The sequence below is a fragment of the Plectropomus leopardus genome, chromosome 20 (assembly GCF_026936395.1).
Source record: "Plectropomus leopardus strain MGB_pleo_1.0 chromosome 20, ASM2693639v1, whole genome shotgun sequence".
In the NCBI taxonomy this organism is placed as follows: Eukaryota; Metazoa; Chordata; class Actinopteri; order Perciformes; family Serranidae; genus Plectropomus; species Plectropomus leopardus.
Genome location: NC_142195.1, coordinates 16,940,707 through 16,960,853, shown reverse-complemented (window position 1 = coordinate 16,960,853; position 20,147 = coordinate 16,940,707). Strand labels below are relative to the sequence as shown.

The window sequence follows — 20,147 nt, the reverse complement described above, 5'->3', positions numbered from 1 at the left end:
TCAGCTAAAGACAGTTTATGATTATTATATGTTATATGAAGAACATGACCATCGCAAAACAGAACTGTGCCCTTCTAATGTTACATGCACATTATAGATATAGTTTTTAAATTTTTACATTTAGTATCAAAATATGACTTTGACTATTGAATATTTTATTGAGGACCTAATGAAACCTTCATTTTATCTTATTTACTGACACATTCTATGAATATTACACCTTCATTATAATATTTTGAAAATTATACATGTATTTGCATGCTGTGAAACTTAAAGATATTTCCCAAGATATTATTATAAACTTTTGACCTTGTGAAAAGTGATAATTTCATGGTAAAAGTCTCCAAAGGGCATGCAGATGACATCATATGGACTTCATATAAATATAGTTTGTTTGCACAACCAACAACTAAACTCAAAACAAACAGTGCATTGAAAATGATCACAGTTTATTTAATTAACTGGACACATACTGTGTTGCTTGTACATTTTTGAACTCTTGCTTTTGAAACCTTTACACCTCCCTCTCTCTGTCTCTCTCTCTCTCTCTCTCTCTCTCACACACACACACACACACACACACACACAGGCCACAAACTGTATATGGAAATAAAGATGAATGCACTGGCAGTGGATTACTAGGAGGATTTTAAAAAGGTACATAAATCAGAAAAAGAAACATCATAAACATTTTTTTTGCTTTTCATTTATTCCTTACACAAGAAAAAAAACAAGAAATTTCCTACAGTTTTAATAAGGAATTCATACAAATAAATAGTTTGAAAATAAATGGATCAGTTGATATTGCTGGTCACTTCAGTAGTGGCTGCAACAGACATTTCAGGCTCAACACCAACAACCTCATCCCCAGCTTTCCGACAAGCCCGCACAATCCACTCATGTTCGGAGTCATCTGTTGAAAAGATGTATTCTGAAATTAAGATTTTTTTTTCAATATGTTTTTGGAAACAGACTAAAAGTAAATAGTTTCTATTCAGTGTTTGTGCTATGATCAGATAAGTAAAGAACAAAAACAAAACAAAACACAGACTTAAGTGTAAAGGTAAAGCCTTTCAATCAAAACTCTAATCACCATAGCCTGCATAATTAAACCACAGGTCATTTTGTGTGTGAGGCTGCAACAGTGAAGTGCCATTCAACTCTTGGGTAAAATTGTCAAATCAAGATAAGCCTGACAATTAGGAGAAAATAACTTCTCAGAGCCACTTCAGACACCAATAAATAATAAGCCCACCAAAAAAATGGACGCCAATTTTTTTTTTTAAAAAACCAAAACGACTGGCAGAGGAGCTGATAATAAACCAGTTTTTCCATTGTTAAAACTGAAATGAGTAGCTAATTGCAGGGGAAGTGAGCTTTCTCTGGAGCGCTCGCAGCTGCACGCACTTGAGCAGCACGCGGGCTTCACCCCCAGGTTGCACTGCGCGCGGGGCTCCATTGTACGGGGGAGCAGGTCTGCAGCTCTTGGACTGATTGTGCGTAATTGCCAGGCGTCAACACTAACAGCCACTTCAAGTCCTAAAAACCCCGCTCCTCTGTGTCTCTGCCTCCTCTGTCTACCTGTTCTGATCAGGAGGTCAATTGAACGTATCGGACACGCGGACAGCTGCCACGCAAACAGACTTTGTGGCGCATTTGAAGGTAATTATTGCAGCCTACACGTCGCTCCCTCGTTAGGTTTAAACTGACCTCTATTAGCCACAAAGCACGACCTGCCTTAATGATGATTAGATAGGGACATTTTTATATTTGCTGTAATTCTGCCCTCTTGAGATTGTATAGCAGCGTTTATCTCAGGATTTAAGTCATGTGTAATTGGTACATTGGGTTATTTGAGGGCACAGGTGGCTGATATATTTAGGTAATTTCCTGCAATCTGAGGACAGCAGGATATTTTTGTGATTTGCTCGTTTTTGTAAGTCAATACATTTAACTTACCTACCTAATGATTCTTTTCATCTTTTCTGTGAATTGGGATGTTGCATTAAGAATAATAAAAACAGAAATAAAAAATCAAATTATATATCAATAAAGTAATGATACTGTCAAATGTATAGTTTAAATTTCTGGAAAACCCTTAACTGTATCATCATCAGGGTGATAGCATTTGAAGAACTCCCCATAATTTAAAAAAAATTGCAATATATGTCTCTGAAAAGGAAAACCTTCCTCCATCTTTTTTTTGTAAAATAGTCAGTAGCTATCTATAACAAAAATTTAGAAATTTTATGCTTTTTGTACATAAGCTATAAATAAAAAAAATCATATTTCCTTATTTTCTTTGGTATTTATTTATAGGTAACGATGATTTTGGGTATGTTCGTGTTATCCAGTGTCAAGTCTCTATTTGATTACGTGAAGAGAAAATAAAAATGGTAACTAGTTTAGTCACATAGCTATTAATTAGTGTGCCCATCATATTGTGTGCTGGGGCCTGTTGTAAGCACCTTACGCCACGGATCATCACCTTAATCTTTAGAGAAGTGCCTTTTAGGGTTGCAACAGTATAAGATTTTTATAGTATGATAACCATCTTAGAATATATCACAGTATATTGTATTAAACAATATTCATCATTATTATCAGTTACACTGACCCTTGAAGGAATAAAAGGGGAAAGCTTTTTTTGGTTGAATAAACAATTTATTGTTAGAACTGAAACTTGAAACCATTTTTGTAAAAGTGCAAAAGTCGTCCTTTTGAAAATAAATTATATTAAGGCGAGACTCTTTCTTTGGTTTAATTTTCTTTCCAATACCGATGACAAGCAAAAGCACACTGTATGATAACTGTCAATTTTCAAACCACACTATACTTGAAACCGGTATACCGCTGCAAGCCTAATACACACACACACATACACACACACACACACACACACTTGTTTATGAGTTTTTTGGTTGATATCCTTCCCGAGTCTCGACTGCAACAACTTGCATGGGCGACCTTTGTGCAATGTACACAGGAGAGAGAGAGAGAGTGTGGGGAAGCGATAATGGCACCTTGTTAAAGTCTGTTTATCTTAATCCTTAAAATACACTCAGAGGGAAAAGTGTTTCCTTCCAGTCTAATGGCTGCGAATTAACACACGCGCGCGCGCGCACACACACACAGAGGGACACTAGTCTAATGAGCAAAAGCAAAAATCTGCTTTCTTGCGCCATTCTGATTTGCATATGAGACGACTGCATTCTGCTGGGTTTCACAGAAACGGGGGGGCTATGATACTCTGTGATGTCAAACTCTTAAGCAGGTCCACCGAAAGACGAGGGGCTTAACTTCAGGGTCAACTGTGCTAATATAAGCACATTTTGTGGTTTCCAACTGGAGGCACCACAGCGAAATCAAACTTAGCTAAATGTGAAAGCTCAAATAAACATTCAAATGCACACGTATAAGTCATCTGTCTCCAATTCACTGCAAGCTGAGCGGCCCTTGCCTTTGTGTCTTGATGACATCACAGAAAAAAGCGACGGTTTCCAGGTTCCTAGCTTTGAAAGCGAGATACTGATCTTCAAAATTATTAATCCATCTGTCACAGCTCACAGGATTAACATGTGAATCCTGTTTTATGGTGATTTCTTGATGTATGAAAAATGAGAGTCTCAGGAAAGGCAGCGTGAGGATATGTTCCACTCCCCAGGGCCCCAGCTGATTTTATCTGTCTGTGAAACACCTCGGCTGGACGGGGACAAAGGGAGGGGCAGCAGTTTGGTCACCAGAGGTGTTTTCCTTGGCAGTGGAATGTTTTCAGTGTGGAGCGCATTCTGCGCAGAGTTTCAAAGGGAAGCGGTTATTCCAGAAACAGGAAAGTGCTACAAACAAAATGGCAACACATGGCCCCTGCTGGAGCTGCTGCCGCCTCCTGCACCGCTGCCGACTGTTGCTGCCTGTTGCCAAGAGAGAATATACACAACTGATCGTGTGTGTGTTTGTTTGTAATAACAGAACACGCTCAATCAGCCCGTGGTGGGGATTTGATTGTGCAGATGTTGGCCTATGTATCTTTCCCCTCATTCTTTCTTAATTGTAGTTTTATAGAGTAATGCAAATGTTTTATATTCTACCTTCAAACTTAAGAAACAATCTTCATCAGCAGTGACAAATTAAGAACAATTATGGGTCTCTGGAAGTTTTGGGGGATAAAAATAGCCTTTTGGAGTTGTTTGTTGATTGTGTGATTTGTGTTTCAGATTTACCGGTAATCGCTTCATTGTGTTGCAGTTTGCTTTGTTTAAGCTAGGCTGGTTAACTATGACAGTGAGGTGAGGTGGAAGTAAGTGGAAGCACATGTTTGTTGAAATGTGTTCACATCACAGTAAAAAAGCAAATAAAAAAATATTCAAATCTCAATTACTGAACTTCATTAGAAGCATTTTGTGTCTTAAAACGTACAGCAGTGTGGATTTAGGCTCATTTATACTTCCTGTATGCACAAAAACAGATCTGTTTGTTTCAAACATGGTAAATGGCACTGCCCTCATACCTCCACATGTCCTTTCTGACAGCATAGATACAGACAATAGATGGCACTAGAAAGTGTTAAAGTTTCACAAAACAACAAAGGAGGGTATGATGGAGGATGGTGTAATAATGATGAAACTTTTTAGCGGAAGCAGCGTTGTAGAGGGCGGTTGTCTACACAGCAACATGTGGGTGGAAAACTGTTTTTACTATATTACTGATTTGTGCCGTTATGCCATTTTTAAAAATGTCTTTGTCGTCTCCTATGGTCACATCTTGCTTTAATTTTGCTTTTGGGGGGGGGTCCGTCTGTGCACGAATTACTGTCCCATGATTACGCAAGATATGTATGAATTTGGGTGTATTACATTTTGTAGGTAAACGTACAAACAGTTTATGAGAATAGCCTGAAGCGAGTCCTTAGTCTGCCAGCTCATATGCCAACTACTCAGTGTATACTGACACACTGTCTTGTTCTTCTTTTCAGATACTTTAGTTTACCCACCCTGATAAGAAAGGAGGTGAGGAGATGAAAAACTGCAGTGTCATACCAAATGACTAATTACTGTGGCAGTAGCACGGTTTTGACGCTCATGAAGACGGTTGGGAAGAACATTAAAGCCAGAAACAAAGTCGGTAATCCCTAAATGTTCATCTTTCACCACCTGCAGTCATCACAGTCACACACACTCAGACATTCCTTTCTCTCTGTCTTCTGTGAATTTCAGGAGGTGACTTTGTATCCAAATAACCTGTCTGACTCCTCGCCTGACTACTTTTGTATAGATTGTTCATTGGATGATGTGCCTCGCTTCCTCTCCAAAGCTATAAACTCAAAGGAAACTTGGAATTCACAATATAAAATAAAGCATGGCTCTGTGAGTGAACAGCACGTTTTTCCTTAAATTTAATCAAAAAACATATTTAATGGACTACTTATGAAGAATTTGTTTTTTTGAGACAATGTAATTTCAAACAAGAGGATAGGAAGCAACAACCAGTGTCAGTCCAGTGAGTACAAGTGTCAGTAAAGGTGTTTGGTTGTTGAGGTGTCTGCCTTCTCTCGATTATAGTAGAACTAGATGGCACTTGGCTTGTGCGACTAAAAGCACCAAAAATCCTTTTGAAAAACTTAACAGTAATGTTTTTTTTTCCAGAAATCATGACCCAGTCATTCAAGATAATCCACAGACCTTATTGTACACCATATCGTAACATATCGCTGTGCAGAAAGAAGTGTGCATCTACTGCTAGCTCACCTAGCACCACTGAGCTAACTTAAGTTACAGCTCAGCCGGGAGGACGCAATTAATGTTTAGATCTTGTGCTGTCAGTAGCACAAGTCTCTTGTTTATTAACTAAACCTAACAACTGTATTACATCGCAGAGGGAAGCATGCATCTAATCAATGACGAGAGGCTCATTGTACTGAGAGCATGAGATCTAAGCGTTTCAAGATGAGATAGCAGTAGATGCATGCTTCCTTCTGCAAAGTGATAAAGTTGACAAGTGTAGTTCGGAAAGAAAAAAGTGCCTACATGAATTTGCTCACAAGGTCTGTGGTTTATATGAAACCGGGTCATGATTTCCACAAAGACATAGCTATTTTTAGGCGCTTTGAGCACCACAAGCCGAGTGCCATCTAGTTCCATTATATTGGGGAGAAAGCAGACATCTACTACTACTGTTGATATCTCCAACTCACACCAAAATAATCTAGATTAATAAATAGCACAGCAGGTAAAGGGAAAAATATGCATTTTTTATTTTGGAGTGAACTGTCCCTTTAAGTTTTGAAACAATTATACAACGTAATGTAACAACAATGTGTTTCAGGGATGCCACATTTTGAATTGGAACCCTTTGGACACATCTGGACCGGGTGGTTCCCACTTAATAATCCCTACTGACACTTTTACTCTCACCACCCTCCATTTCCTCCATCATCCTGCATTTTTTCACAATATACCAGAATTTTCAACATATCCCCCCATACGGCAGCTCCTTGGTGACAAGAAATTGCTCCAACTCCAAAAATAATCTATAAACTCTTGGGGAATATTAGCAGCAGATCCTATTGTTTTGCTACCTGGCATTATGCCAGAAAGGACTGTTTGTCCATGTTAGCAACAGTAACTAAGGGGGGCAGGACTTTGCAATAGGTCAGTTTTGGCCAGTGAGTGAAGTTTAGCCTGATATTTCCTAGCAACAACGTTAAGCTCAGGGGGGTAAAACTTGAATCATCTGCAGCTTAAACCACTTCCATACGCATCTTTTGCAACTTTTCTTGATATGAGACTGGCCGGGTTCGGTCCTTCCTTGTCTTACATCCACCAGTTGTAGTAGCTACACGGGGAGCTCCTTCCTCTTTCCTTGCTGCTGCAAAAGTCCCCTCTGGGAGGGCGGGTCTTCCCTGTGTCCCATCATCCTCGCAAGTCCTCATCCTGGGCGGAAGGCATGAGGCAATAAATTCTGTCTTCACACCCACTCTGACAAATGTGCCTTCACCTCCCAGGGTTGAAAAATAAATCCATACAGGATACAGTAGCATTCTTCTCAAGAATGGTATACCAAGTCAAGAAGGAGAGCACACTTAGGTATTGTATGTGAAATATAGCACAGGCCACATATACACACATCCCTTGCACGTAAATGCTGCCATAAAAAGGCAGACATCAATTAAATAGTTCCTGTTTGATTCCACATTTATCTAAATCAAAACAGCATCAGAGGATTATTGGAAAGTGTTCAGTTCCTCTTCTTTTTCATCTCAACTTCCAAAAAAATCCTTTCTCTTGTTCTCTTCCTCTCCCTCCGTCACTGCTCTGATCAATACCAGAGCTATAATGATGATGAACAACCCGCATCAAGGGAAGAATTGCAAAACATATTTTTGTCTTCTTACACACGCTGATGACATCTGGTGAGGATGTGGATCTTCTCCGTTTCCTTCTGTCTCTCCACACATATGTAAATGAGATGTGTGTGCTTGTGGAACTAATCTGTATTATGTTGCAAGTAGCTCATCTGAATACAAATATTCTGCCCCTGAAATAATACATTTACCTTACGAAGCTTGGCACGTTTCTGCGTGCGTATGAGCAAAAACATTTCAAATCATCAGATGAGGATCAAGACATTGATGATGCACTCTATCTGATTAATTTAAAGATGGGAGAATACCAAAAAATGTCTGATTTGAACGCATTTCTAATAATTAAAAGTTACAAGACTCCTGCAAGATTGTGCGAAACCCCCATGCATGTACCTGTGATGAAAAGTACTATGATGTCAAACACTTGATGCACAGAAATAAAGCTGGACTAAGAAACGGCATCCACAGCCCGCTGCCTATTTCACAACCTTGTCTAGCAATGTAAAATCATAGGAGACATGACGAGCAGAGGATGTCAGAATTTGGGAATTCCTATCTGGACACCTGACAGACCACATTCACTTCAAATCAGGAGTTCCAAAACTAGGCACCCCTTCAGTGGAAAAAATGTGTCTTGAATTTTCCACTTTTGACAAATAACAAAAATGAAAAAAAAAAAAGTTTTGAAATGACTGCAATAGCTTATAGAAGCATGCTTATCAGATGACTTGTAGCAATAATCTTCCATCAGAGAATGCAGGGATAATCCATTTAACATCACTCCATAGGTTCATTGCTATCAAATCCATCCCATATGACCACACTGTGTGCTTTCAGAGACACAGTTTAAAAAAATAGGTTAAGACAAAGGGCCCTGCCTGAGACAAATTCAAGTATATTTTAAAGTGTTTTCAGTTTTTCTAGGGCCTGTTCTTTGAAAAGTAGAGTTGTTGAAAAGTAGACATGATTTTACACAGAGCTACAATCTTGTATGACAAGGCAACAATGGCTCCTGCAGTATTTGGCAGATTATATGGCTTTTAACTCATGAAGGTTATTGAGGTAAAGGCCTGAGTGTGTTTTTTTTTCCTTGAAAAACAATGCACCAAACTTTAAAACTAGCTTAAAATTCACAAAGATTAAATTGAATTTTCTTTTAAGAAAGGTTGAGTTTTTATTTCAAACCTGGATTAAATTTAGGCTAATTTTATAGCACAAAAACTTAAAACTAGTATCCAGTATTAACTCTAAACTCAATTTTACAATTTGTTATGTCCTGACAGCAAGGGGAATTCAGTTTCAATTTTGGGTAAGTAAGCATACTCTCCATACTGATTAAACTTAATTCTGGATTACATCAAACTTTTGCAATAAACTTAAGTTTGATTAACAGTGATTAGTTTTCAGTTGTGCAACAGAGAGTTCTATATCATTTAAAATCTGATTTTGCTAAAGTATGATTACAACTAATCTTAGATTGAATGAAGCCTTGTTGGTGCAATCCAGCCAGTAACTGGAAAACTTTGTTCAGGTATGCGATGATGGATGTACAAACAAACAACAAAACATTACATTAGCCATTCAATGCTGGAGATGTCTGCCTGTTCATTTCTCTATATTTGCCATTTTAAGAGACTTCTGGCAAAGCACTTGAACAAACCATTAGCTTGAGCACACACTAAAGCAGGCCCCAGAAAAAGGCTAACTCAACAGCAACATTCTTACTGGAATTCTGATCAGTGATACTGCTTCATTAAGTTACTAAATTCATTTAACATAGAGCCATCTATCACTGACAAGATGCTTGATTGGAGAAAAAACTGTGTATACTTAATTTGAAATGGAAATTTGTGTTTGCTCTTGACTTTCATCTTTCTCATTTTTCTTGGCCCAACATGCTAAGATGCCTGGATATTACTCAACACTCAGATGGAGCCAATTTGGCCTCAAATTAGTGGGAAAACAAGTGTGCACCAACTAGAGCAAAGTAAGGAGAGAGAAACTGAGGTACGATGTGGATTATGATAGAGATGTTGTAAAAAATGAGTTTCATATCTGGATTGTAGTGCTTTTGTTCCATTTGTACATATATCTCAAAGTATATCCAGGTTGGACGGTATCCATTACTTAGTTGCAAAGCATTATTATTATTATGAATCAAAGTAAGGTGTTACATGAACATCTCTGGCATGGGCCTGTCATTTTTGGTGTCATGGGGTGACAACAGTGAAAATATTATATTATTATTATTATTATTTTCTGTCTCACCTGCATTCCTGAGGAATCTGCCAGTGTAGGAAGTAACAACTCTGGTATTGGGATCATAGAAACCATCTCCACAATCATAGCATCCATCAGGAATGACACGTGGTGGATGCAGATCAGTGAGCTGAGCTGTGTGAATAAAACAATTGTTCTTTATGAATGATGGTGGTTTACAACTACTAACACAAGTTATTATTAATCTCAGCCATTTCTAATAGCTTTCACCAATAAATGTTGAAGTTGATGAGTGTCTTATGGATTGCTCATATGGGTAAAGTGATGCAACGTTTATCAGGCCAGCAATGGACATAGATCATGACTCATAAGGAGTAACACATCTAGCTAAATCTTGAACATGGACTGAAAGAGAAAGAGCCATCCAGATTTAACTTTAAAAGTGATCAAGCTGGCATAGTTATCCTGCTTTGTGAGAAAGGCATTCAGTAAAATAAGAAGTAAATCTGGAATCTTTCGGTTTTTAGAACAAACGCTTGTTGAGTCAATGTCTTTAGGTGCACAATACATTGTAATCTCAGTGTATTCAGATTTTAATTAAGCTCATTATTATTTTCAGGCTAGATGTTATGAGTGTGTTTTTCTGGGAGTGGGATAGAGAAGAATCAATGCCATCTGACCGAATGAGCGTGAAAATGAATACCAACCTTCAGGTCTGAGTCCATTACACCTCTCACTGTAGAAGTGCCTGTCGTAACCATCACAGTAGTCCCAGTCCTTCTCCTGGTACTGCAGACCATCAGCAAAGGTAAATGAGCCCTTATGAGGAGGTACAATTATGACATTTTAATGGCTAAATTAACCCGAGTTACACACACACACACGCTCACACACACGCTCACACACACACACACACACACACACACACACACACACGCACCACACACAAATAAAACATAGTGCAGACAGTTTCAATTTTATGTGCCAAAATTTCCACCACCATGTACAATGGAAGTCTATTGTGCTCCCCAGAGCAGCATAAATATCACATTCAAAAAACGGCGGGAACAATGTTGCTCAAGATGGTCCACAGACCTCGCTGTTGGCAGTTTTCCTCTGGGCCATTTCTTTGGCAGTTCCCGTGAAAACTATTGAAAGCAAGGTCTGGGGGTTATCATAGTACCCTAGACGTGGTTTCTGGAGAGATAAGTTGCTGTTGAGGTTTTCAAATGTCACTTTTCAGTGCTTTAAGTACCGCAAGAGAATTAACATTTTCTTCCATTGTCTTTGGGTTAAGACAGAAACCTTAGAGATAGATATCTGAAAACCTCAAAAAACCAGAACTGTCTACACAGATACCACTAGGGAAAAGTGGAAAAATATGTATTTTGGTATTTGGGGTGAACTGTGTGTATATGTGTGTTTGTGTGTGTTTGTGTGTGTGTGTGCGTGCGTGTCTCAGGAATGATACATAGAAATGAAAAATAAACATACTTTGTTCAGCAATTTTGCAAACTGGATGCATACCAACATTCACTTCAAGTTCAATAATCAATTTTGCAATCATGCAAATGGCATTAATTCATGCCATTTTGGAGGAGCGCATAGTTTTCAGATGATGCTGCATTGTTGAACTTGTTGGGCATTGAAGATTATCCTAGTATTAATTAGTCTTGTACACACACTGGTGTAGTGGTGTGAGTGGAGGTCATTTATTATTAATCCAAAGAAGACAAAAGTTTCCTCCTGGTGGGCATCTATATGAACACGGTTTTATCCTGGAGTGCATATATAGATCATGTTTGTTTTTCCATTCTATAATACAAAGTGTTATGGAGTACTGAATCAGTGCATGGTACAGTTGTCTCTCCCTCCAGTTTTAAGCTAGACCAGCAATGAATCTGCTTGAAGATTTGGGGTAAATTGTCAAGTTGTCAAGCTGTGTATACTAATAGACTGTTGTGTCTGGCTGGAAATATTACATCTGACCCCTCTTACATGTTATTTGAAGAATATCAACTTTTGCCATCACACAGCAGATTTAGTCCCACAGGCTCAATTGAACCAGTTAAGGGACTTGTTTGTTCCTCAGTCTGTCAAACTATTAAATCAAAGTATGTCTTCTAAGTAGCCTCACTGTGCATGGGTCAAACACTTAATGTAACAGAAGTATTTCATATCTTGCACTGCATCCACTTTTCTTGTCTGATTGTATTGCTTATTGTATAGTTTTGTTGGTTAGTTTAAAGTTGTTTTGTATTGATGTGCATTTATGTGAAACAAATGACATCTTGGGACACAAGACAAATTTCAGAAGAGGGGTGCAAGTTGCAAATTGGCTTTAAGTTACCTGATTTTTCCAGAGTTTCAAATTCTACATTTATTTTATGGTTTAGGTCTGTTTTCAATGGAAGCAGGTTTTCCTGGGCTGGCATGGATGCAGGTGCAGGGAAGTCTGGGCTTGGGTTAGTCATGGTTTAGAGCTGCTATCATTTCAAATGAACCGCAGCTGAAATGATGATAATAATTGGAGTGACCGCTGTTGTGGCAAAAGCCCATGAAAGATTGCTCCAGAGCAGGAAGGACTGTAGCTTCACGCAGGGAAAAAGGGGAAAGAAACCTAATAACTACAACAATAACGGTGAGTGATTGCTAAAAGGGACCAGATGTAATATCAACTATAACCAATGTGAAACACACAGTCATGCATGTGGATGCATGTATCCTGACATGCATGCAGGGACACACACACTGCTCCTCACCTGTTTAGCTCTGCCGAGCTCCCAGGTGGCCCCATATTTACTTCCATTTGGAAAGTGAAGCACTCCTTTGCCATGAAACATACCATCTTTCATCTCTCCCTTATACTTGGTCCCTGTGGAAAAGGTGTACTCTCCTTTTCCATCCATCCTGAAGGGGAGAGAAGGTGGTCACACAGAATGTGAACCAATTATGTGACTTTATTATTTCAGGTTTGGGGTGACAGGTGACTTGGGACATCAGGTAAAATGGGACAAATAAGGTACTACATCTTGGGCTCTTTAATATTAGCAGCTAGTCACTGAACGTGTTATTGCATTGTTAATACTAATGTGCTTTACATAAAACAATAATTTGTATTGGTCTGAGATAACTGGGATGGGCATACCAAAAAACGAAACATCCATTTGTCTTGAAATAACTTGAAAGAACTTGAAATATCAGTTTTATCTTTTTGGTAGTAAGAAATCTACAGCTAAAATGATAAGGGTAGTTAATCAAAATGGTTTCAGGATTTTTTGCATGTTATTAACTGTTTGAGTAGAAATCTAAATATTTTCACAATATACTAGTTTTTATGGAAAACGGTTTTGAATGAGTTCTTCATGCATTCAAGTAACATGGGACAAAAAAAAAAAAAAAATAAGGTAGACCTTTTTCTGAAGTAAAACCAGCATGTTTTTAGTGCCACAAAACCATGAGTTATGCTATTGTGTGCCACCCTGTAATATTACAGACATTTGTGGTATTTTTGTCTTTAAAAAAATATTGAAGAAGATGCAGTAAGTCTGCATCAGTCACAATAGTTTAAAATTAACTATCATTGTTGCACACACATGACAATAGAGATAATATGGCTCAGATGAAACAGGCAGCAAAAAAAACAAGCAAAAAACATGAAGAACATGAGTTGTCTTTTTAAATGAATAGCCAGGGGTTACTTGAATGATTTAATGAAAAAAAAACTTACCAGCTGTCCCATTTTACCTGAGCATGTCACTTGAGTGAGGAAGGGGTTCTTGATGTGTTTGAAGGTTCAAAGTTTCTAAAATATTTTACTCTGACAAATATTTACTGTATAGAAATATAGCAGTTACATAACACGCTCTAAAAGCAAAACCTACCATAGTATTCAGAGTTTTTAAGTGTTGTTTTGTTCGTTCGTTTGCTTGTTTGTCTGTTTGTTTTGTTTTGGGTGTTTTTTTGTTTTTTTTTGGTATGCTAATCTACCAAAAAGTGTATCAAATTGCCTGACTTTACCCTATATCTTGCGATTTAGCTTACCTGCCATTTTTTGTATCTCCTTTATAACTGCTTCCGGTAAACTCCATCAGTATTTTGACTTTCAACCACCCTTTCTTCTTAAAATAAAAAAACAAGCACCTAAAACATGGATTAACTATCGACTAGTCAAGACTGCACGACGGCAGTGTACTGTTACCATGGCAACGTGGCTGCGGAGAGAAACAGGAGCTGTAGTTTAAATTGTTCGGCATTAATGGATCACTCGTCACAGTTTTATCATTTTAATAATTTCGAAATGGAACTTGAAAAAAAAAACAAACGACAAAATCCAAATCTGAATATTTGTTTCTCTTAGTGCACTAGAATAAACTCTTAAAGCGCTCTGCTTTCTTTTTTACAGCTCCTCAACTGCGCACGCGCTAGTTTACGTCTTGGTCGCGGACTTGCCTGCGTCATCAGTACGCGCATCCCAGCTGACAACAGCCTCAGTAAACTGACCTTCTCCGGCCTCGTCGCTCGTCCTGGAGCCAGACGAGGACCTTGAATGTTGCTCATTTGATCTTCTGCGTTTGTTTTACTGTACAGAAACGAAGCCATGCCCACAACGGTGGAAATTCCTACACTGCAGGAGCTGAACGTTGACGAGGTGAGCAGCGGTTCGTGTTTAATCAGTATCGAAAACGCTGTAAGACAGAACATGATAGCTAACTAGCTGCTAACGCTAGCTGCGGTGTGTATTGCTAAGTTAGTTAACTTCTGACTTTTTCCACTGGCGTTACCTGCCTTCGTGATAATGAACATTAGTTAGATAACTTAGAAAAATGGTAAATCAGCCAGCAAATGTATCTGCATGCAACCGAAGCGTGTGAATAATCCGGCATCTATAAACCACCGTAATTAAATAGCATCACAGGAATCACAATATGCAGGAACTGATAGATTTTTTCTTACCATCACTAACGCTGTCGTGCACTCTTCATTGCCCACTCTGACACTTATATTTACTTTTACGTTTGCTGCCCCGAAACTCTGGCCTGTTTATGTTAGCAGCAGTGATATTTGACACATTGAACTTGTCCTTGGAAGTCAGATGTCAGCTGGCAGCAATCTGTGTCTTTCCAACACTTTTATGGACACAACAAAGGTCTCATAAACGACATGCATGCGTGTGCACGTCCTGTCATTTAAATTACATATGTTAAATAATTCATATTTTTGTTCTATGTTACACTTGAAGTATAACTGGTTGTTGTATTGTAAAGGCAGTCACAGATTTATTTTATTTTCGTATAAAGAAATGCAAACCATTTCTGTCCTGAAATTACTAATAAAATAATGCAATTCACAAACCTGTGAGCATGCCTGCAGCGTCTGGACAGAAGAATAAATGGTTTTCCTCAGAAATGGTTCAGACGTCATAATAAGATTATTAATTATTAGACAGGGTGCAGGCTGAATACAAAGTGTTTGATAGATAGATAGATAGATAGATAGATAGATATACTTAATTGATCTCAAAACTGAGAAATTGGGGTGTAGCAGCGCCATGCAGTAACAACAAGAGAATAAAGAGCACACATTATTAATAGAATATAAAGGAATACGCTTAACAAAACTAAAAAACTAAGAGACTGTACATATATACATATATACATGTGTAAAATTTTGTGGGTGAAATCTTCAGTGTTTCTAGTCAAACTCCATGTGTACTGATTCTGTTTTTGCACTTAATAAATTGTTTTTATTTTATTATAAAGAAATGCAGAACTTTTCCATCACTTTTGTCCTAAAATTACAATAAGAGATCAATACTATCCACACACCTGTGAACACCCTGTAGTTGCTGGAGAGAAGAATAAGTGGTTGTCTTCTGAAAAATGGCTTGGACATTTGTGGTGCCTTTTAAATCACAAAGTCTATTTTTTTTTAATAGACAAGTTCAGTAAATAATGTACACATCCAGGCTGAGTAGGATGTGTTTGAGCGTGAATTTTTACTATTGGAGCAAGCCTAGCAGTTTCCAGCTGTTGTCAGTTAGGCTATTCACAAGCACCTATTATGTCCCTGCGCTGGATGAATAACAAATTGATTCACAATCTTGATCAAGCTCATTATCACATATCAATAAATTTCAAGCTACAAAAATCTAACCCTATACCTCAAAAACTGATGTCTTGGTGTATAACTGTGGTAATTAATAAATCATTTTTACCCAGTGTCACTGTTTTTCATGTTTCTGTCCAGATCAATGTGTCCTCTGCAGTGCTCAAGGCTGCTGCCCACCATTATGGCTCCCAGTGTGACAAGCCAAACAAGGAGTTCATGCTTTGCCGCTGGGAGGAAAAGGATCCCAGAAAATGTCTAGAAGAAGGAAGGAAAGTCAATGAGTGTGCACTCAACTTCTTCAGGTAAGCCACACTCAGAGCTTTTAATCTGTTTGGGGCAACATTCTTGTCCTGTACATAGACATAATGTCTGAAACAATCGTCCATGAAGCTTGCACTACCTGTTTTTTTTTTTAAAAAAGAGTTTATTGATCAGACATTTAGCTAAAAGTGAAGCGACTAGAAACCTAGTGATTAGGCAGAATATGTTAATTTTTGGAGACAAAGGCGGTTACATTGGCATTAATTGTAAAAATGAAACAGTTGTCAGCATGTGATTGAAGATGTGGCTGAACTCTGGAGCCAGCTGAAGGGTGCAGAGCGTGAGAGTTTATGTGAAACGTTGGTCAAAAAAGGTCTGTTGTCAAGACTTTACATTTTACATTTCTTCCTCTGTGGTGGACATGTGGGTAGAAAATGTGCTTTGAAGCTGCAAAGACTGCTGCTCGACAGTTGTTATTCTAGGGGCTACGTTGTTTAGTTTGCACAGTTTCTTGTAACCTGTCCTGCTAGTAAGTGTTCGATTCCATTATCTGTTTGTAAAAGTGGGTGTAGAAACCAATCTTTCTTGATCAAGTAAATTAATTTGCAATTGCCATTAGAGATTTTAGGGTCGGAGAGAGAACATTGGTGAAAATTACCTTCCTGTGCGCTATTTGGGAATGAGTTAAACAAACAGATTTTACATAAAAGATTTTACATAGTTCTGGCCCAAACTAGTAAGGACTTATGGTTATAACACTTACCTCCTCCATTATTTCCACGCACTGTTTTTCCTCAGTGCACTGAACCTTAAGTGATGGGAATTTGGAGCTGAATGAGATGTCCTCTGATTTTCTGATTGTCTTCAAGATTTCTGAGAAATTTCTTGTGAAATGATGCATATGGTGTCATTAGTATGCCACAGCGCCTTTTGTGGAGTAAAATATAAGTGATTAATTTGCAGACAACTTGTATGTTTTTGCTAATGTGAACGCTAGAAAAAACCTTAAAAAAAAGAAAGGAACAAAAGAATAAAACTTTTAAATAGTGGGGTAGGCTATGGGCAGAACCAAATCTTTACCTTTAAGTGTGAGGGTGAGATGGTGAAGGGCATTTCCTTCCACTTTTTATGTTATGTTTATGCTTAATGCCATGTAAAAATTACTTTTTAATACATTGAAAAATACCCACGGGAGATGTTTGATCAACCTTTCAATTACTTTAGTTTTTCTTTGATTTTGTCAGATGCCTCAAAAGTTATTTTGCATTATGTCCTAATCTAAAGCTGTCTGTGATTTTGGACCAAGTGTAGTATCTTATTGAGTTAGTTTTTGTTCCCACAAAGCTTTTTAATATTTTGATTTCACTTAACTTTCTATTTATTTTATGTTAATAAAAAACTATAATTGTTTGCTATTACACTTTGTTGTTTTTCTCTTTTCCAAATTCTCAATAAATGCTTGTTATCTTGAAATAAATGAAAATAATCAACTAGTGGTGACTGCAGTATGATGCAGAGAAAACCTTTATGTCGGGTTTTTTTTTCTGTGCTACTTTTTTAAAACAATGAGCAGCAGAAAAATGGCTTGTTAATTTTAATGCATGAACTATTACAAAGCTTATTGTGTCTATAAAACTGCCCATGGGGGCTATTTGAGGAAGTGGTCTGGGCTACTTCACTCCTAAATGCTGCGTCTGTGTTTACTGAAGGTTTTGGACTGAGCTTTGGTTGTACCCTGATGCCCAGACAGCAACTAAGGTGCTATTGTGTGTTTGTGTGCATGTCTCGAACAGAAAGTGTTTCTGGTTCTCAAAAAACACATGACCTCTAATTCTAAAGCCAAAACAAACCACCTACACTGTGACCCCAAAGATAAACTGAGAGTTACTGTGAAAGAGGAATACCAGTAATTATTATAATGACGAAAGATTTGAGAAAAGCTGTAATTGCAGCCGGGACCTGGTTTAATTCTTGGGTGCTTCTGGCATGTGCCAGCCACCTTTTTAGAGAGCACCTCCACATGACCAGTTCAGGAAGTTCTAGCACTGGAAACCTCTGAAATCTATTGACTGAAACTAATATGTCATAAAGCACAATTTTATTAAAGTTCTTGATGTGATTGCATTGTAAATTTTGAATCTGATCAGTTGAGGCACATGATGAAATCTGATTTGTTTAGAAATCTATCCAGGGTCTATATTATGGTATTTTAAATATATATTGTCCCCTCTCCCTCCTCTCTTGAAACATGTTATTTTTAAGGGGTGGGGGGGTTCCAGCTCATGCATTGGAACCAAGTTTTCTGGACTTTTTCACTCTTTCTCATGCAGATTTAATTCTTATTTAAATCTCTGGTTTCACTGTACTTCGTAGGCAAATCAAGGGAAACTGTGCTGAGTCCTTCACGGAGTACTGGACCTGTCTGGATTATTCGAACATGGCAGAATTGCGCCAGTGCCGTCAGAAGCAGAAAGCCTTTGACAGCTGCGTCCTTGATAAGCTGGGGTGGCAGAGACCTGGGCTGGGAGACCTGTCTAAGGTGAGACTTGTGAAAGATTGACTGCATTCAGAATGTGAACAGCTCGGTTGATGGGCTCTATTCTGGCTGATTATGGGCTGTGCGAAAGGCTTTGATTGCATCTGCGTATAGTGCTCTCATTCAGCTCCAGTTGTGAGCAGGCAAATCATATATTCTATGTTGCTTCGGTTTTTCTTTTCATAAAATTGCCATTTTTCAGGAGCTTGCATAACTTGCTGGCAAGCACTAATAAGGTAGCTTCAATCAAAACAAGACCATAAACTGATCTCGACAATAGCTTTTTTTGGACGTTTATTTCTGTGGTCTTTGAAAAGACACTTGGACAAACCCGGGATTCTGTGAATGGCTGTAATCAACTTTCTGGCCACTTTGCACTCACCGGGCAGAGCTGTTGTTCATGGAATCAAATCCCACGAGCAGGAAAACAAAAGAACAGAAATCTGACTTCAGATTAATCTGAGAAATGTCCAGTTTGACTGTGTACTCACTGGCTGAGTTTATCTGGTTGTTATATAACAAATGAACAGACTTGTTTGAGATGAATGGGGTGATCTAAACTTGGAAAAAGGCGAGAGGAAAGACAGTTACCCTTCAGGCTGAGAGAAAGACAAGAGCATGTCCAGAACAAAGAGAGAAAATAAAGGAGAGACAGATCAGATCCAGAAGTCTTAAAGAGAGCACAAAGGAGGGGAAAAAATAGATATTAGGGATGAGGCAGATAAAGAAGAGCAGAGAGGACGCAAGTCATGATCGGGAAGAGCTGGAACAGGTAGAGGAGAATGGAAAAGGTTTCAGCAGTTCAAGGCACAGGAGGAATGTCACCCCATGTGAAAAAAAACCTCTGAGGTGTATGGTACAAAGAGTATGCTGGGTTTTATTCAGAAAAAACTAAAACAGTTTTTTAACTCGACAATCTACTGGTTTTTAACCCTGCTTTACAATAGTAAGGTCTGTTCACTCATTCTTTGATTATTAGATCTCTCAGTTTTTATCAGTGTTGAGCTCATAGAGTTTTACTGTCTAGTCAGATATGGACACAATATACACGTTGTACACCATGTTTGTGAAAAGTCATGGGGTCCATGTTCCTTTTCTTTCTCAGGTGACTAAAGTGGCCACCACGCGGCCCCTCCCTGAGAACCCCTACCATTCTAGACCACGTCCAGAGCCCAACCCACCCATCGAGGGTAAACTGGAGCCTTCAAAACATGGCAGCAGGTTATTCTTCTGGAACTGGTGAGGCCGCTCCAGAAAGTCCGTCACCTCCCAAAGGCATGGGCTCTGTCCAAAAACAGCTTCTGCGACCATTGAGACATCATTGATACTTTAAAAGGTTTAAATCTCTCGGGTACAGGTCTAAGGGTTGTGTTTTGGACAGGGTTTATGACGTAACAGTCTCTTCATCAGATGTACCTCCAGCATCGTCAAACAGTTCGATAAAGGAAGGAAGGATGGATGATTGTGTGAACAAACTCCATGAATCCAGCTTTCCTGACCACTTCTGTAAATGTAATGAGTGAACAAATGCAACATGCTGTTATTGTTGTTGTCAAATAATAAAAAAGTAAATTATAATTGTGGACTTTAATGTCTTTATTGATCTATGAAGGACTTGGTTGCTTAGATTTATACTCCATTTCAAAGTGCTGGAAAGAT

At 38.4% G+C, this 20,147-nt stretch overlaps 2 protein-coding genes and 1 long non-coding RNA gene across 5 annotated transcripts; 2 read left to right on the top strand and 1 right to left on the bottom strand.

The window, feature by feature from the left end:
• Positions 1-279: 279 nt before the first annotated feature.
• On the bottom strand, positions 280-15,809 carry morn5 (MORN repeat containing 5). 3 transcript variants are annotated; one of them, XM_088071130.1, is made up of 5 exons: positions 14,537-15,809; positions 12,343-12,490; positions 10,288-10,399; positions 9,629-9,754; positions 280-913 (listed from the first exon to the last, which is right to left on the bottom strand). In XM_088071130.1, the coding sequence occupies exons 2-5, from the start codon at positions 12,487-12,489 to the stop codon at positions 795-797; spliced, it is 504 nt and encodes a 167-aa protein (XP_087927256.1). In that variant the 5' UTR covers position 12,490; positions 14,537-15,809; the 3' UTR covers positions 280-794. The 3 variants fall into 3 exon arrangements, with proteins under 3 accessions (XP_087927256.1, XP_042364632.2, XP_087927255.1); XM_042508698.2 differs by lacking the exon at positions 14,537-15,809 and adding an exon at positions 13,625-13,978; XM_088071129.1 differs by lacking the exon at positions 14,537-15,809 and adding an exon at positions 13,625-13,978 and having other exon boundaries at positions 10,288-10,369.
• On the top strand, positions 1,017-5,782 carry LOC121959429 (uncharacterized). The gene is made up of 3 exons (XR_006106909.2): positions 1,017-1,662; positions 4,973-5,117; positions 5,214-5,782. It is a non-coding gene; the product is annotated as an uncharacterized LOC121959429 (long non-coding RNA).
• On the top strand, positions 14,044-20,066 carry ndufa8 (NADH:ubiquinone oxidoreductase subunit A8). Its single transcript, XM_042509511.2, has 4 exons — positions 14,044-14,231; positions 15,830-15,993; positions 18,326-18,491; positions 19,594-20,066. Exons 1-4 carry the CDS (start codon positions 14,181-14,183, stop codon positions 19,729-19,731), a joined length of 519 nt encoding a protein of 172 aa, XP_042365445.2. The 5' UTR covers positions 14,044-14,180; the 3' UTR covers positions 19,732-20,066.
• Positions 20,067-20,147: the final 81 nt, after the last annotated feature.

What these genes read in the sequence shown, in the direction of transcription:
- morn5 (XM_042508698.2), bottom strand. Translation starts at nt 13,671, where the DNA reads ATGGAGTTTACCGGAAGCAGTTATAAAGGAGATACAAAAAATGGCAG. An exon ending in AGCTCGGCAGAGCTAAACAG is followed by an intron (nt 10,400 to 12,342) that starts GTGAGGAGCAGT and finishes CCTCCTCATAAG; the next exon opens with GGCTCATTTACCTTTGCTGA. An exon ending in CAGATTCCTCAGGAATGCAG is followed by an intron (nt 914 to 9,628) that starts GTGAGACAGAAA and finishes TCTTTTCAACAG; the next exon opens with ATGACTCCGAACATGAGTGG.
- ndufa8 (XM_042509511.2), top strand. Translation starts at nt 14,181, where the DNA reads ATGCCCACAACGGTGGAAATTCCTACACTGCAGGAGCTGAACGTTGAC. An exon ending in AGGAGCTGAACGTTGACGAG is followed by an intron (nt 14,232 to 15,829) that starts GTGAGCAGCGGT and finishes GTTTCTGTCCAG; the next exon opens with ATCAATGTGTCCTCTGCAGT. An exon ending in GGCTGGGAGACCTGTCTAAG is followed by an intron (nt 18,492 to 19,593) that starts GTGAGACTTGTG and finishes TTTCTTTCTCAG; the next exon opens with GTGACTAAAGTGGCCACCAC.